We start from the raw sequence: 17,059 nt of genomic DNA on the forward strand, positions 1-17,059 counted from the left end.
CTCCCTGGAGAATCTCCCGGCTTTTCAATAAGCAGACTTCACCCTGGTTTCTTGCTCACTTACACGTTAATCCTCCTGAATGATCTTTCTGTTGTTTTTGTGTGAGTGATTCGTTTGTTCCTCTTGGTCCCCTGACAAGTAATGACCACAAAGGTAAACATAAAGTTGGATATGTAGCATGTCAACACAACTCTTTAACTTAGGTAACTTGATAACATAAAATCACCAATATTTTAATACCTAAAAGGTAAAATTATGAAATATATATATATATATATATATATATATATATATATATATATATATATATATATGTATCACCCATGTGGAAAAAGGTATAAGGTATGTTCTAGCCGTATTCTTTCTGATGAGCTGCCTTACCTAAATCTTGACTAGAAATGTTAGTTGGATTTTCCAATTACATTTCCTTAACAGTATTTGTTACATTTCTTAGGAAGCTCAGGAATTTGAAAGACAATAAAAACAAGGGTTAAAAAGTACTTATCCTACCTAAAGGAACAAACTAAACAGTTAAATAAAATAAAGTATGTGTCTAGACATAAATATACAGATATAAACACAGTATAGTGTTGTAATAACCACTGATTCTTTTTCAAAGAGGTATTGATGAAGCTATTTGCCAGATGTTATAGAAAATTTTCTGCTGGTTCCTATTTTAGTAATTTCTAATGGTGTGGTTGAAATAAGCATGGGCTTTGGAGTCAGACCTATGTTTGAATCCTAGATCTGCTACTTGTTGAATGATCTTTGGCAAGTTACTTAACTACTTGGATTCTTAGTTTCTTTACCTGAAAAAAGTTTTTGGAATGGCTAAAACTAAAGATACTGACAATATCAAGTGCAGACAGGGATTCAGAGCAATTGGAACTCATACTTTGCTGAAAGAATGCAAAATGGTAGACATTTTGGAAAGCCATTTTTTAAAAAGTTGAACATACATATACTATAAGACCAAGTAGTTCCACCCATAGGTATTTTTCAAAAAGAAATTAAAGCATATGCTTTCACAAATACTTATATCAAATGTTTATAGCTGCTTTATTTGTAATTATCAAAACCTAGAAACAATCCAAATGTTCACCAACTGATGAGTGGATAAAATTTGGTGCATCCGTCAATGCAAAAGGAATGGACCACTATCACATGCAATAACATGGTTGAATATTATAAGAATTATGCGAAGTGAAAGAAGCCAGAAACCAAAAGCTGCATACTGTATGAGTCCATTTATATGACATTCAGGAAAAAACAGAGCTCTAGGCACAGGAATCAGAGAAGCGGTTGCTAAGGAGTTGGAGGTAGGCAAGGGGGACTGATTGCAAAGAGAAATCAGGGAATATTTTGGGTGATGGAAATGTTCTATATCTTATTTGTGTTGATAGTTACATGACTACTTATGTTTGTCCAAATGATGAATTTTAGTATATGTAAATCATACCTAAGTAAAGAAGAAAGAAAAAAATTACCCGTGTTTCAGGGTGGTTATAGGAATTATATAACATCATTCTCCTCCCCATTTTTTCTTCTGTTTGTTTCTTCATTATTATCTGCTGCTTCTATGTTCTCGTAAATTCAGGGTGCGTGTTGAACTACAGTTTCTAGATTCAGGGCTGGGATACTATAGAAAATTCACCTCTGAGTTCAGATTTTAATTTGAGTCATCAAGTATATTTTTATAGTGACCGATGTTACAATTAGTATTGAATAACTCAGTGCTGGTATTTGCATACTCTTTAAAATATACCAAATATGCCTGCTTCAACAGGATGTCTAATATCTCTCCTATTGCAGTGGGAATACATACTGTGGTTAAAAGGGTTTATAAAGCAATCTTGGGTTCTGTGTTTGAGCCTTGCCTGAGAAAGGCTTCCATACTTCTCAGCAAGCCACTATTCTATGCCAGTTTTTCTCAGACTTAAGTGAGTATCAGAATCAACTAGGACTGGGAAAAAGCAAATTGCTTGACGCCAACCCCAGAGTTAATGATTCTGTAGGTTTGGAGTGGGGCATAAAAATTTGCATTTCTAACACTTTCCCAGATGATGCTGATGCTGCTAGTTTGGGGAGCATAATTTCTGCCCCTCTACAGGGGCCAACATTTTTCTTTCAAATTGTTTCATTATTCCATGGCCTCTTTTGTATCAGCTATAATCTATATATATGTTTGTAAAATAGTGTTTTGCTAGAGGCCCAAAGTATTTCACGCCTGCGAGAATGGTGCTTAGAGAGAGAAAAAGAGAAAAAGTTACGTCTATATGCCACCCCTCGAATTTCCCTTTTTTTTTTAACATTTTATTTTGAAATAAATTCAAAGTTATAGGAACAGTTGCAAAAACAATACAGAACCCATACAAAGAACTCCAGCATACCTCGACCCCTCTCCCCCACTACCTGGATCCACCAACTTTAACATCCTGTTACACCATTTCTTTCTTTCCCTCCCTCCCTCCCTCCTTCCCTCCCTCCTTCCCTCCCTCCCTCACTATCATCCCTCATCTATTGCTCTGTCTTCTGAACATATGAGAGCTAGCTGCACACATCCTTGAACAAACACTATAGTTCACGTATACACTTCCCATGAACAAGAACATTCTTTTATGCAATCCCATTAAGCGCAGCTAAGAAGTACAAGAGATTCAACAATGACACAAAGCTTACATTCTACATTTCCTTTTCCTTATGTCTCAACTGTGTCCCATTGAGGCTCCTGTCCTCCATCCTCAGATCCCATCCAGGATCATCCTTGGCATTTAATTGTCATCTATTTAGACTGTCTTTTTTTTTTTCAATTGTGGAAACATATATACAGCCTAAATCTTCCCATTCCACCCCCTCCCTAGCATTCCATTAGTGGGATTAATCACATTTAGAATGTTGTAATGCTATCACCTTCCCACCATCCATTACTAGAAATTTCCCTTCACCTCAAACAGCAACCTTACACTCATTTCTTAACTCCCCATTGCCCCTTCCCCCATTTCTCTTAACCCATACTCTACTTTTCATCTCTATGGTCATATTCTCTGATAATTTCTTTGTGTTTACTGTGGGCTTAAAATTAAACTCTTAAATCCATAACAATCTTGTTTTTCTTTGGTACCAACTTAATTTCAATAGGACACATAAACTATGTTCCTATACTCCTCCATTCCCCCACCTTTATATAGTTCTTGTCAAAACTAACATATTTTACATTGAGTTCAAAACCACTGATTTGTTATTAGAGTTTGTGTATTTTATGTCATGTAGGAAGTAAATAGTGGAGTTACAATTCAAAAATTAATGACTTCTATTTGTATTCCACTGTGGTCAGAGATTGTGCTTTGAATATATTCAATTGTTTTTTGTTTTGTTTTGTTTTGTTTTGTTTTTAATTTATTGAGGCTTGTTGTGTGTCCCAGCATATGGCCCATTCTGGAGAAATATCCGTGATCACTAGAGAAAAATGAGAGGCCTGGTGATTTGGGATGTAAGGTTCTATATATGTCTGTTAAAATTCTCTATATCTCTTTCTCCTTCCTTTGTTTCTCTGTCGGTTGGGCTCCCTTTAGTATCTGAAGTAGGACAGGACTTTTATTGGCAAAGTCTCTCAGCATTTGTTTGTCTGTGAAAAATTTAAGCTCTCCCTCAAATTTGAAGGAGAGTTTTGCTGGATAAAGTATTCTTGGTTGGAAATTTTTCTCTCTTAGAAGTTTAAATGTGTCATGCCACTGCCTTCTCACCTCCATGGTGGCCGCTGAGTAGTCACTACTTAGTCTTATGTTCTTTCCTTTGTATGTGGTGAATTGCTTTTCTCTTGCTGCTTTCAGAACTTTCTCCTTCTCTTCAGTATTTGAGAGTATGATCAGAATATGTTTCGGAGTGGGTTTATTTGGGTTTATTCTATTTGGAGTTTGCTGGGCATTTATGCTTTGTGTATGTATACTGTGTAGAAGATTGGGGAAGTTTTCCCCAACAATTTCTTTGAATACTCTTTCTAGACCTGTACCCTTCTCTTCCCCTTCTGGGACACCAATGAGTCTTACATTCGGATGTTTTATTTTATCTGTTGTATCCCTGAGATCTTTTTTGATTTTTTTGATTTTTTTCTGCATTCCTTCTTTTGTTCCTTCATTTTCTGTTCTGTGGACCTCTAGGACACTGAGTCATTGTTCAGCTTCCACTAATCTTGTATTTTGAGTATCCAGAGTCTTTTTAATTTGGCCAACAGTTTCTTTTATTTCCGTAAGATCTTCTATTTTTTTATTTAATCTTGCAATTTCTTCTTTATGCTCTTCTAGGGTCTTCTTTATGTCTCTTTTATCCTGTTCCATGGTCTTCTTCATGTCTTTTATATCCTGTGCCATGTTTTCATTCCTCGATTGTAATTGTTTGATTTATTGTGCCAAGTATTGTGTCTCTTCTGATATTTTGATTTGGGTGTTTGGGATTAGGTTCTCCATATCATCTGGTTTTATCATATGCATTAAGATTTTCTGTTGTTTTTGGCCTCTTGGCATTTGCTTTGTTTGATAGCGTTCTTTCAAGTTGTAAAAAAAAAATACCTATCTAATTTTTCAGAAATACAAGTTGGTGGCGTACACTTTCTCCAACTAACCAGCAGATGGCGTCTGCAAGTCACCTATACCCCTCAAGTCAGTCTTCCCAAGTCTGTCTCTGTGGTGTGTGGGGATATGATTTTTGTGGGGTTCAGTTGGTGAACTCAGTTTGGGTTTGTTGTTGGAGCTGTCTGCCCTGAATGTGGTGCATGTGTCTGGGTGGTCAGGGAGGCAGGGCCACTGTAATATTCAAACCTCCCAGGTGTTCCCGGAGATTCAAGGCTGTTGCAAGAGTCTAAGCCTTCATTTCAGTTTTGCCCCAGATTTTCTCTGTTGCTGACCCACAAAACACTGGCATTGATGTAGCATCCCTGGGTTTTCCGAGCGGGCCCCCCTTCTCAGCTGTGATCTTCCAGGACCTCTGCTGAGGGAAGGCTGTGCTATGTCATTAGTGCGTGTCGTCCCTCAAGGTAAGCCCCGGGCCACCAGGCTGTGCAGGGGCGCTCTCTGCCTGGTGCAAAGATTAGCCTATAATTCTTGACTGGTGTTAAGTTCTGAATGAAAGGCAGGTAGTAGAGCTGGGCCCCATCCCTTTCCTCTTAGAGAAGATAGACACCGTAGGGGGAGGTCATTAGCATTTCAGTGGTCTCTCTCTGCCTGTGCCACACCCCTGTCTGGGTCACAGAACTGGGAACTAAAAATGACAGAGGCTTTCTCCACTGAGTCGAAAAAGGAACAGAGCTAGACCGAGGTGACCCTCCGGCTCTCCGAGGTCAGTCGTCACCCAAAGCCTCTGTCTACTTGTTGGGGATTCGTACCTCATAGTGAGAAGTTCACACTTGCTAATTAAAACCCCATTTGGAGCTCAGCTGAGCTATATTCGCGTGCTGAGAAAAAGCTTCTCTCTGCCACCACGAGGCTTTGTAGCTCAGGCTGTGGGGGAGGGGTCTCTTGATTCGTATCTGCAGTTTTTACTTACAGATTTTATGCTGTGATCTCAGGCATTTCTCTCAATTCAGGTTAGTGTATGATGAGTGGATGCTCACGTTTGTCCCCCTGCAGTTATTCTGGATTATTTACTAGTTGTTTCTGTTTTTTTTTAATTGTTTCAGGGGGACTACTTAGCTTCCACTCCTCTCTATGCTGCCATCTTAGATCCTCTCTCTCTAGTTTCCTTTTAACCTCTGGAAAAGTAGGTTGAGACTATATCAGAATGTTAGGCCAAAGGATTTGAAATGTATTAGGTAGTCCAGTGGAAATTTTTGGCCAGCAGATTGTGGTTAAGTGCAGTTCAATCTGACATTTTGTGAAAAGTGTAAAAGAAAAGAATGATGTTGTGGAGACCCCAGTTAGGAAGATTCTAGCATATTTAAAAGAAAGGTAACTAGTGCTGAACTAGAATTTCAGCAAAGACAATGAAAAGGAGGGAGAGGATTGGGCATGTGTGAGAGTTATTCCAGAAGTAGAATAGTCATAACTGGATGACAGAAATTAAAACTGCTTTACCTGGTCTACCTTCAGATGTTCTACCACACATAGGATTTCATGCAGTGACATAATTATTTTATCTTCCTAGCCACAGGCTACTGTTGGTCTGTTATACTCTCTACATTAAAATTTTATTCTATCTTCAGATGTGTCCATTGGCCTAAAATACTCTCAGTTAAGACTTTTCACTGCCTAGTTTCTAATAAATAAGCCCTGTCTCCTCACATGCAAATTTCATGATTTAATCCTATTTTTTTTTCAGTCCAACAGGAATTTTCACTAAATGAATCCAAAGTACCATAAACTGCACAACTTGAAGCAGTCTGGGATATGTGGCTGACTGATTTCTTGTGAACAAATATGAATCATGCTCTTGAATCAAATGCTTCCCTAGACCAAGAAAGAAATAACCCTAATAGTTTTAATAGCACTAGGTGTAAAGAGAATAGGACTCAAATTTTGAAAACAATTTGTGTTATATTCCAGGAAATAGCAGATTATTTCATCTTTCTAAATGAGATAGCAGGTATCAAGGCCCATCTATATAAATTAGTTCAGAATTCCTGTTATTCTAAGCTTGCTATAGGGTGCATCATGCTGTAGTGATATTTGCTGATTTCTCTCTGTGGTAGATTAAATGCAGTATATTATGCTTAGCACTGATGTCCTTTTATCCTTCTACTACCACCCCACTGATTTTATAAGCCTCCAGAGAAAATAGCTCATTGCACTGGATGATTACATGCCTTGATTGACTAATAGCTTGCTGCCAATTATCATTACAATACCATATTGATTTTTTAGTGTTTTCAGTATGGAAATTAAAGTAGAATTTGTTTAAAATAAGCTTACATATATCTTGGGATGTGATTGGTTCTGGATATTTGAGCTGTTTTTTACAATATATTTTCTTCAGTGAACCAATGTCTTGCACTGATAGTCTCTTAGAAATTTAAGTCTCTGTTTTGTCGATAAGCTTTACCTTTGTTAGAGAGAAAGTGGTAGTTTAAAGATTGTGTGGAATGGAAATATAGTCATGGTTTAAATATTTAGAGTATAGATTTTACTTACTGTTTCACAAGAGTATGCTATATATTTATGCTTGTCAATTTCAATATGAGACTTACTGGGTAAATGTACATTATTATTACTAGTATTATTACTGAGTCACACAAGCCAGTAAAATTTAATTAAATTTAACTTAGCAAATGTTTATTTAGTATTTACGATATATAAACCACTCAGCATATCACTGTGGGGGAGAGAAAGATGAATGAGATCTTATAACTGTTTTCAGAGAATTTATAATCCAGAAGGGGGGTAAAATATGGATGGCAAGAATCATGTCAAGCAGTAAGAGATAAACATAAATGTGGGTTCAAAAGAGGAAGAGCCTGTATTTTGTTTTAGGACTTAACAGGTAAAAAACAAACAAACCAAACAACAAAAACAAAAACCATTAATGGATGAGTTGACAGTCAATTTGAGCCTTGAAGGAATTGGAGAAGCAGAATTGGGGTTACCATCTGGGAAGAAAGAATAAATGAGGTAAAGCAGGGAAGTGTAGAGAAGACTCCAGAAAAGATAATTTGTCTGGTTTTATTGAAACATTTAGTATAAATCTTGAGGCTGGAAAATTAGGTCGAGGCTAGATCAGAATGTTAGCATGAGGGATTTGAGATGTATTAGGTAGTCCAGTGTAAATTTTTGGCCAGCAGGTGCTGGTTAAGTGTAGTTCAATCTGACATTTTGTAAAAAGTATAAAACAAAAGAATGATGTTGTGGAGACCCCAGCTGGGAAGATCCTAGCATATTTAAAAGAAAGGTAACTAGTGCTAAACTAGAATTTCAGCAAAGACAATGAAAAGGAGGGAGGGGGTGGGGCATGTGTGAGAGTTACTCTAGAAGTAGAATAGTCATGATTGGGTGACAGAAATTAAAACCAAGCTCTACCTGATCTACCTTCAGGTATTCTACCACACGTAGGATATCATCTCCTGCCATTCTTCCCAGCATGCTTACTCAGCTTCTATCACACTGGTCTCCTTCCATTTCCTGGAACATGCCAAACATGCTAGCTACCACCTCAGTATCCAGTTTGTCCTTATTCCCTCTACCAGGAAAGTCCTCATTTCCTTCAGGGCTCTGCTCAAATGTCACCTTATCAAAGCATCCTTCTCTGACCACACGTTGAAAATGTCATCCTGTTGTTCCCTATTACATTTACCAAGGTTTATTTTTCTTTATTGCACCATAGCACTGACATAAACAAATAACATTACAATAGAATGTCAGTCTCTCTCTTCCTAGAAGGCAAACTTCATGAAGCTGAAGACTTAGTTTTGTTGCCTTTCGCATCCCTAGCACCTAGAATATACCTGGCACTTAGTAGGCACTCAATAGACATCTGTTGAATAAAAGAACAGAATAAATGCCAAAGGGAAAGATATGAGGGATCAAAAAATGATGGCAATATTTCAAGTCTGGTATTCAGAGAATAGTGGTATTGTTAACACCACTTGGAGAAAGAGTTGATTTGGGAAAGTGGAGGCAGGGTAAGATAAATTCAGCTTATAAATTCAGGCTTTGCGTATTTGATGCTGATAAAACAACCAAGCAGCACTGTCTAATGATGCAATCTAAAATGTAAAGAGAGGTCTGGGATTGAGATAAAGATCTGAGTCATCCTCACAGTGTCAATACTTGAAGCAATGGGAATAGATAAAAAGAATGGCAAGTGATACTAAGACAGGATTATCAGATTTTTAATTCAAAATTGCATTTTGGATACTTAATGTTTTAAATATACAAATGTACATATTTATTTTTTGCTTATTTCTTAGCTGGGTTAACAACTTTGGACATGAAGGTCTTGGACTCTTACTGGATGTGCTGGAAAAGCTTCTCGACAAGAAACAGTAAGAATAAACATTTAAAAAGATATGTGTTTGCTAAAGTGGAAATTTTTAAGAACAACATATGTCCATTTTTTCTTTTATTTAGACAAGAAAATATTGACAAGAAAAATCAGTATAAACTTATTCAGTGCCTCAAAGCATTTATGAATAATAAGGTAAGTAGAATTTATTTCTGCCTCTGTTACAAAAGGTGAGAACTTCTCCGACAGTACGAAAGTATAAAACAGATAAAATAGTGGATGCCTGTTCAGTTTACAAAAAGGTATTCTTCTTTATGATGCTAATCATCATAAGTTTCATTTAAATATTTATTTCAAATATACTTTGCTTCAGAAAATATTTATTGGTAGGTTTTTTCAGTCATGCAAACATATTGCTCTTGTTCCCAGATGAGATAATACATTATTTTCTTTTATGATAATAGGAAAATTTAAATGTCATGTGTTCAGTTCCATTTCCTTACAAAGTTCTTACTACTTTGAAAAGAAAAATTCAAAGTTACAGTTTCACTTGTTTGCTCATAGCATTGTGAAGTTAAGCTTTCTCTTTTATATTCTGTTAATGACCTCTCTAGAATATAACAGTTTTTTTCCTATATGTGTACTTCCAGTTGCATTATGAGGGGATCTATGAATTTTAGAGAAATTTTTTTCATCTAAAAATAGTCTGCTCAGACTATGAAGTTAAAGTAATTTTTTTTCTGTAAATGATTTTTGCATTACTTTGTTGGAAATGCTTTGCTGTATATACCTAAAGGTAAAATACCTTTGGCTAATTCACTTAATTACATAATTCCCTTCAAATGTTGTTTTAAAAATCTCAAAAAGATTAATAGAAATAAATAAGTATAACAATAACCAAAAACTTGCCGAGTGTGAAATACAACTGTTAATAACCAATGCAATAAGACTGTTTAACTTGTAAATAGTCTTTCTTAAGCTTATGGTATTATATATACAAATGTACATAATATGCACACATGGATCGACAAAAAATATTATTGGCAGATGGAATGGATGTTTGGTAGTTGACATGAAGTTTCCTCATAAAACATACTAACTGTGCTGTTCCTGGAAGTTTCTTCAAGATTCCCATTAGTTGTACTAGCATAGAATTTCTCAACTTCTGTGTTCTTAATGGTTTGCTGTAAAATTATGCAGAATCTGATGCCTAACATGAAAGTACTTAATGGACATTGATTGCTTCTTCTCTATTCAAGATAGATCTCTTTTCTTCAACTGAGGGGAGAAAACAAAATAATGGAAAGAGAAAGTACTAGAAATCAGGACATGTTCTGCCACTAATAAGCTGAGTTACCTTTGGAAAATCACTTGAATTCGTTGGCTATCAGTCTCCTCATCTGTAAAATACACTGTAGGAACCCTTGCTCTAAATTCTTATTGACCTCTGTTGTTAACCATCCCAGATTTCCCGGATACCAAGTGGCTATAATCAGGGTAGTCCACACACACACACAAAAATCTGTCACAGGACATAAGTTGAGATGTCAATGTATTTTCTTATTTCTTAAGAGTTTGGCAGTTTTGAAGAAACATGATGATTTGACTTAGATTATTCTAAACTCAGGTTATGTTTAAGCTAGGGCATGTTAATATCTTGCACATAGGTAATCAGAATATGAATAAATGGGTTTTTTAATTATGAGCATACAAAACAATGGGCATTAAGCAAGCCTTCAAAATTAAAAAACACAAGGAGGTATATCATTTCATGTAGAAATAAATTGTCCAAATTAAATAATGAAACTTGTAACTAAAAGATCTAAACATCAAATTTGTTGGCCCATCAAATTTAGATTACCTCCTTAAAAACTCTTTCACCTTATCTAATGTATGTAATAGTAAGATCATAAAAAGCAATCCATTGTTTCTTACCTTCCAATGCTCTAATAAGATTGCTGATACTTGGATTGAAGGTTTTGCAGATATTTTTTTCATGCCTTCTTTTTAATTTTCTACTATTATCTATTTTCTACTCTTATCTATTCCATTTTCTTTTACTTTTCTTTTTGTTATCTTGCCTCCATATTTTTCCTTATTTATTATGACCTCTGGGAAAGCCATGCTTTAGCTATGGGTTTTTTTTTTTCACCTCACATTCTTTTAGAAGTAAATTAGGAACCATGGAAATATTTGCGTTTTTAGTATTTAACTATAAAGGTTAGCATGAAATGGTAATTGTGCTTCTATGAAATGTCAGATTTCACTATTAGATTGTTAAGTAAAGCAAATATATTTCATAAGAAACCTGAGAACTATTTACAGGAGAGAGACCAAAGAAAATATCTCCTTAATGTCACAAAATCCCAACTTTTGGGCTTTCTTTAGCATGTCTTTACCTATTCTTTCTTATAATGCACACACACACACGCATTCGTGCCTAGAAAATAAATGCAAATGTGTCTTCTCTATGTAGTTGACTGTGACACTTATTAAAACCCAGGTGCCATTTCTTTGGGTTCATAACTTTTCTAGTGCAAAAGGGGGAAGATAAGAGAGAGAAATTATGGGAAAATCCATATAGTGGTTTATTGCTTCTTTTAACTGCCATATTGTTTACTAAAGAGTTTCTCAGCATTTTACCCTTTTTGTTCAGCTTAGTTTTACATGCAAACATATTGGAGAATTTAACCAAGAATTCCAGACTTCTCCAGGGAGATCCAGTGACATAAATAGAATTACTTTAGAAAATCTTATCAGTATGTGCTTTACATATTCCTCTTTGTTGAAGAAATACTGATTGTTCCCACATTTCTCCCAAATCTTTATGGAATTTTTAGAGCAGGCTAATGGAGATCATATCTGATCAAGGGGGAAAAATTTAAGATGTAGTCAGTAAAAAAAAAACAAACAAAAATAAATAACTACATTTGAAGAACATGTGTATAATTAGGTAGAACCTCATTGTGGAGGTATGGGTTTTCAGAAAATCATTGTAATTTGCTTTTTTAAATTAAAGACATGTTCCATAGATGTTTTGAATGAAGATTCTTTTTCTTTCTTTTTTAGTTTGGACAGCAACGGATTCTCAGAGATGAAAGAAGCCTTTTACTATTGGCGAGAGCTGTTGACCCCAAACAACCCAATATGATGACTGAGATAGTAAAAATACTTTCTGCTATTTGCATTGTAGGAGAAGAGAGCATGTAAGTATTGTTATATTATTATATCAGCTGCATGGAAAATGAGACTTGAGAAATTCATAAGTCCTACTTTTTTTCTGTTTCTTTATAGAGAACTTGCATGATCACAATATAAAATTTTAGAAAGTTTTTGATTGACATTTTTATCTTGTTTATTTATATTTTAGTATTTCTGATATTTTTAAAAATAGGTTTAAAAAGAATCCTAACAGGGAATTCTTCAAATTTGGATTCAAAATGATTGAATAGTGACTTTGTCTACCTGAAGGTAAAGCGATCATTAGACAAGTGGAAAAATTCAGTTAGAGAGTTATTTTGACTAAACACACACACACACATACCCTGCATGTATGCATATCACACAATTTGACTTCTTTACCTAATTGAATTGATGAGATGTCTTTATTTTGTCCTTTTATTTTGTAATTGTATTTTACTTTATCTGCCTAGGGTAAGTGAAAGGATGAAGCATTTATTCATAGAATGAAATAAACTAACATGTTACAAAGAAAAGAAAAAAAAGGTTGTTGATAATTATTGAGTGAATGTGTGTGCCAAGTTCAGCAAGTTGTTGCTGAATGTGCATTAGATCATATCTTCTTATGGAAATAGTATTGATTCAGAAGCAAAATTCCATATTTGATATCATGTAATAAACCCAGTTTGTAAGAAATCATTTTGATAAAAAATGAAATGTCTGCTAAGGATATGAACTAAGATTTTTTTTCTGATCACTTCGTGTGCCAGGAATAATTTCAGTTTGAATCTAAGTAAGACCATGCAAAGATTTAAGATATTATACAAAATTGACTTTATCATATGTGTTAGAATAAAGTGAGATATTGCTTAGTGCTTTCTAGTGTCCTTAGAAACTGTCATATAGTATTGTCTTATCCCCATGAGAACAAACTGAAAATGAAATAACAATTGCAAAAGTAAGGTTTCCTTATGTTTTTGTTTTTTTTTAATCATTTTATTGAGATATATTCACATACTACGCAGTCATACAAAACAAATCGTACTTTCGATTGTTTACAGTACCATTACATAGTTGTACATTCATCACCTAAATCAATCCCTGACACCTTCATTAGCACACACACAAAAATAACAAGAATAATAATTAGAGTGAAAAAGAGCAATTGAAGTAAAAAAGAACACTGGGTACCTTTGTCTGTTTGTTTCCTTCCCCTATTTTTCTACTCATCCATCCATAAACTAGACAAAGTGGAGTGTGGTCCTTATGGCTTTCCCAATCCCATTGTCACCCCTCATAAGCTACATTTTTATACATCTGTCTTCGAGATTCATGGGTTCTGGGTTGTAGTTTGATAGTTTCAGGTATCCACCACCAGCTACCCCAATTCTTTAGAACCTAAAAAGGGTTGTCTAAAGTGTGCGTAAGAGTGCCCACCAGAGTGACCTCTCGGCTCCTTTTGGAATCTCTCTGCCACTGAAGCTTATTTCATTTCCTTTCCCATCCCTTTTTTGGTCAAGAAGATGTTCTCCGTCCCACGATGCCGGGTCTACATTCCTCCCCGGGAGTCATATTCCACGTTGCCAGGGAGATTCACTCCCCTGGGTGTCTGATCCCACGTAGGGGGGAGGGCAGTGATTTCACCTTTCAAGTTGGCTTAGCCAGAGAGAGAGGGCCACATCTGAGCAACCAAGAGGCATTCAGGAGGAGACTCTTAGGCACAAATATAGGGAGGCCTAGCTTCTCCTTTGCAGCAACCGTCTTCCCAAGGGTAAAACTTATGGTAGAGGGCTCAACCCATCAAACCACCAGTCCCCTATGTCTATGGTCATGTTAGCAACCATGGAGGTGGGGTAGGCGAATACCCCTGCATTCTCCACAGGCTCCTCAAGGGGGCACTACATCATTTTTTTCCTTGTTTTTCTTTCTTTCTTTTTTTTTTTTTAACTTTCCCTTCTTTTTTAAATCAACTGTATGAAAAAAAAAGTTAAAAAGAAAACAAACATACAATAAAAGAACATTTCAAAGAGACCATAACAAGGGAGTAAGAAAAAGACAACTAACCTAAGATAACTGCTTAACTTCCAACATGTTCCTACTTTACCCCAAGAAAGTTACATAATATAGCAACCTTTCTGTGAACTTGTTCGTACTATATCCATCAGAAATTAACAGACCATAGTCATTTCTGGGCATCCCCAGAACATTAAAAAGCTTATCTGTTCTTCTTGGATTATTGTTCCCCCTTCCTTAATTACTCTCTACTGCTAGTTCCCCTACATTCTACATTATAAACCATTTGTTTTACATTTTTGAAAGTTCACATTAGTGGTAGCATATAATATTTCTCTTTTTGTGCCTGGCTTATTTCACTCAGCATTATGTCTTCAAGGTTCATCCATGTTGTCATATGTTTCACGAGATCGTTCCTTCTTACTGACGCGTAGTATTCCATCGTGTGTATATACCACATTTTATTTATCCACTCATCTGTTGAAGGACATTTGGGTTGTTTCCATCTCTTGGAAATTGTGAATAATGCTGCTATGAACATTGGCGTGCAGATATCTGTTCGTGTCACTGCTTTCCGATCTTCCGGGTATATACCGAGAAGTGCAATCGCCGGATCGAATGGTAGCTCCATATATAGTTTTCTAAGGAACTGCCAGACTGACTTCGAGAGTGGCTGAACCATTATACAGTCCCACCAGCAATAAATAACAGTTCCAATTTCTCCACATCCCCTCCAGCATTTGTAGTTTCCTGTTTGTTTAATGGCAGCCATTCTAACCGGTGTTAGATGGTATCTCATTGTGGTCTTAATTTGCATCTCTCTAATAGCTAGTGAAGCTGAACATTTTTTCATGTGTTTCTTGGCCATTTGTATTTCCTCTTCAGAGAACTGTCTTTTCATATCTTTTGCCCATTTTATAATTGGGCTGTCTGTATTATTGTCATTGAGTTGTAGGATTTCTTTGTATATGCAAGATATCAGTCTTTTGTCAGATACATGGTTTCCAAAAATTTTTTCCCATTGAGTTGGCTGCCTCTTTACCTTTTTGAGAAATTCCTTTGAGGTGCAGAAACTTCTAAGCTTGAGGAGTTCCCATTTATCTATTTTCTCTTTTGTTGCTTGTGCTTTGGGTGTAAAGTCTAGGAAGTGGCCACCTAATACAAGGTCTTGAAGATGTTTTCCTACATTATCTTCTAGGAGTTTTATGGTACTTTCTTTTATATTGAGATCTTTGGTCCATTTTGAGTTAATTTTTGTGTAGGGGGTGAGGTAGGGGTCCTCTTTCATTCTTTTGGATATGGATATCCAACTCTCCCAGCCCCATTTGTTGAAAAGACCATTATGGCTCAGTTCAGTGACTTTGGGGGCCTTATCAAAGATCAGTCGGCCATAGATCTGAGGGTCTATCTCTGAATTCTCAATTCGATTCCATTGATCTATATGTCTATCTTTGTGCCAGTACCATGCTGTTTTGGCAACTGTGGCTTTATAATAAGCTTCAAAGTCAGGGAGTGTAAGTCCTCCCACTTCGTTTTTCTTTTTTAGAGTGTCTTTAGCAATTCGAGGCATCTTCCCTTTCCAAATAAATTTGATAACTAGCTTTTCCAAGTCTGCAAAGTAGGTTGTTGGAATTTTGATTGGGATTGCATTGAATCTGTAGATGAGTTTGGGTAGAATTGACATCTTAATGACATTTAGCCTTCCTATCCATGAACATGGAATATTTTTCCATCTTTTAAGGTCCCCTTCTATTTCTTTTAGTAGAGTTATGTAGTTTTCTTTGTATAGGTCTTTTACATCTTTGGTTAAGTTTATTCCTAGGTACTTGATTTTTTTAGTTGCTATTGAAAATGGTATCTTTTTCTTGAGTGTCTCTTCAGTTTGTTCATTTCTAGCATATAGAAACATTACTGACTTATGTGCATTAATCTTGTATCCCGCTACTTTGCTAAATTTGTTTATTAGCTCTAGTAGCTGTATCGTCGATTTCTCAGGGTTTTCTAGATATAAGATCATATCGTCTGCAAACAATGACAGTTTTACTTCTTCTTTTCCAATTTGGATGCCTTTTATTTCTTTGTCTTGCCGGATTGCCCTGGCTAGCACTTCCAGCACAATGTTGAATAACACTGGTGACAGCGGGCATCCTTGTCTTGTTCCTGATCTTAGAGGGAAGGCTTTCAGTCTCTCACCATTGAGTACTATGCTGGCTGTGGGTTTTTCATATATGCTCTTTATCATGTTGAGGAAGTTTCCTTCAATTCCTACCTTTTGAAGTGTTTTTATCAAAAAGGGATGTTGGATTTTGTCAAATGCATTTTCAGCATCTATTGAGATGATCAATTGATTTTTCCCTTTTGAGTTTTTAATGTGTTGTAATACATTGATTGTTTTTCTTATGTTGAACCATCCTTGCATGCCTGGAATGAACCCCACTTGGTCATGGTGTATGATTTTTTTAATGTGTCTTTGGATTCGAATTGCAAGTATTTTGTTGAGGATTTTTAAATCTATATTCATTAGGGAGATTGGCCGGTAGTTTTCCTTTTTTGTAGCATCTTTGCCTGGTTTTGGTATTAGATTGATGTTAGCTTCATAGAATGAGTTAGGTAGTGTTCCATTTTCTTCAATGTTTTGAAAGAGTTTGAGTAAGATTGGTATCAGTTCTTTCTGGAAAGTTTGGTAGAATTCCCCTGTGAAGCCATCTGGCCCTGGGCATTTATTTGTGGGAAGATTTTTGATGACTGATTGGATCTCTTTGCTTGTGATGGGTTGGTTAAGGTCTTCTATTTCTTCTCTGGTCAGTCTAGGTTGTTCATATGTTTCCAGGAAATTGTCCATTTCTTCTACATTGTCCAGTTTATTGCCATACAGTTGTTCATAATATCCTCTTATAATTTTTTTGATTTCTTCAGGATCTGCAGTTATGTCACCTTTTTC

At 35.9% G+C, this 17,059-nt stretch overlaps 1 protein-coding gene across 1 annotated transcript in view; it reads left to right on the forward strand.

The window, feature by feature from the left end:
- Nucleotides 1-9,400, forward strand: part of LOC119524102 (protein diaphanous homolog 2-like) — a 141,005-nt gene extending 131,605 nt beyond the window's left edge. Inside the window, exons 3-4 of the mRNA XM_037822754.1 lie at nt 8,891-8,965; nt 9,051-9,400. Coding sequence (XP_037678682.1) covers nt 8,891-8,965; nt 9,051-9,159 — 184 coding nt within the window. The 3' untranslated portion in view covers nt 9,160-9,400. The remainder of the gene's footprint in view (nt 1-8,890; nt 8,966-9,050) is intronic.
- Nucleotides 9,401-17,059: the final 7,659 nt, after the last annotated feature.

Source organism: Choloepus didactylus, chromosome Y, assembly GCF_015220235.1.
Source record: "Choloepus didactylus isolate mChoDid1 chromosome Y, mChoDid1.pri, whole genome shotgun sequence".
Lineage (NCBI taxonomy): Eukaryota > Metazoa > Chordata > Mammalia > Pilosa > Megalonychidae > Choloepus > Choloepus didactylus.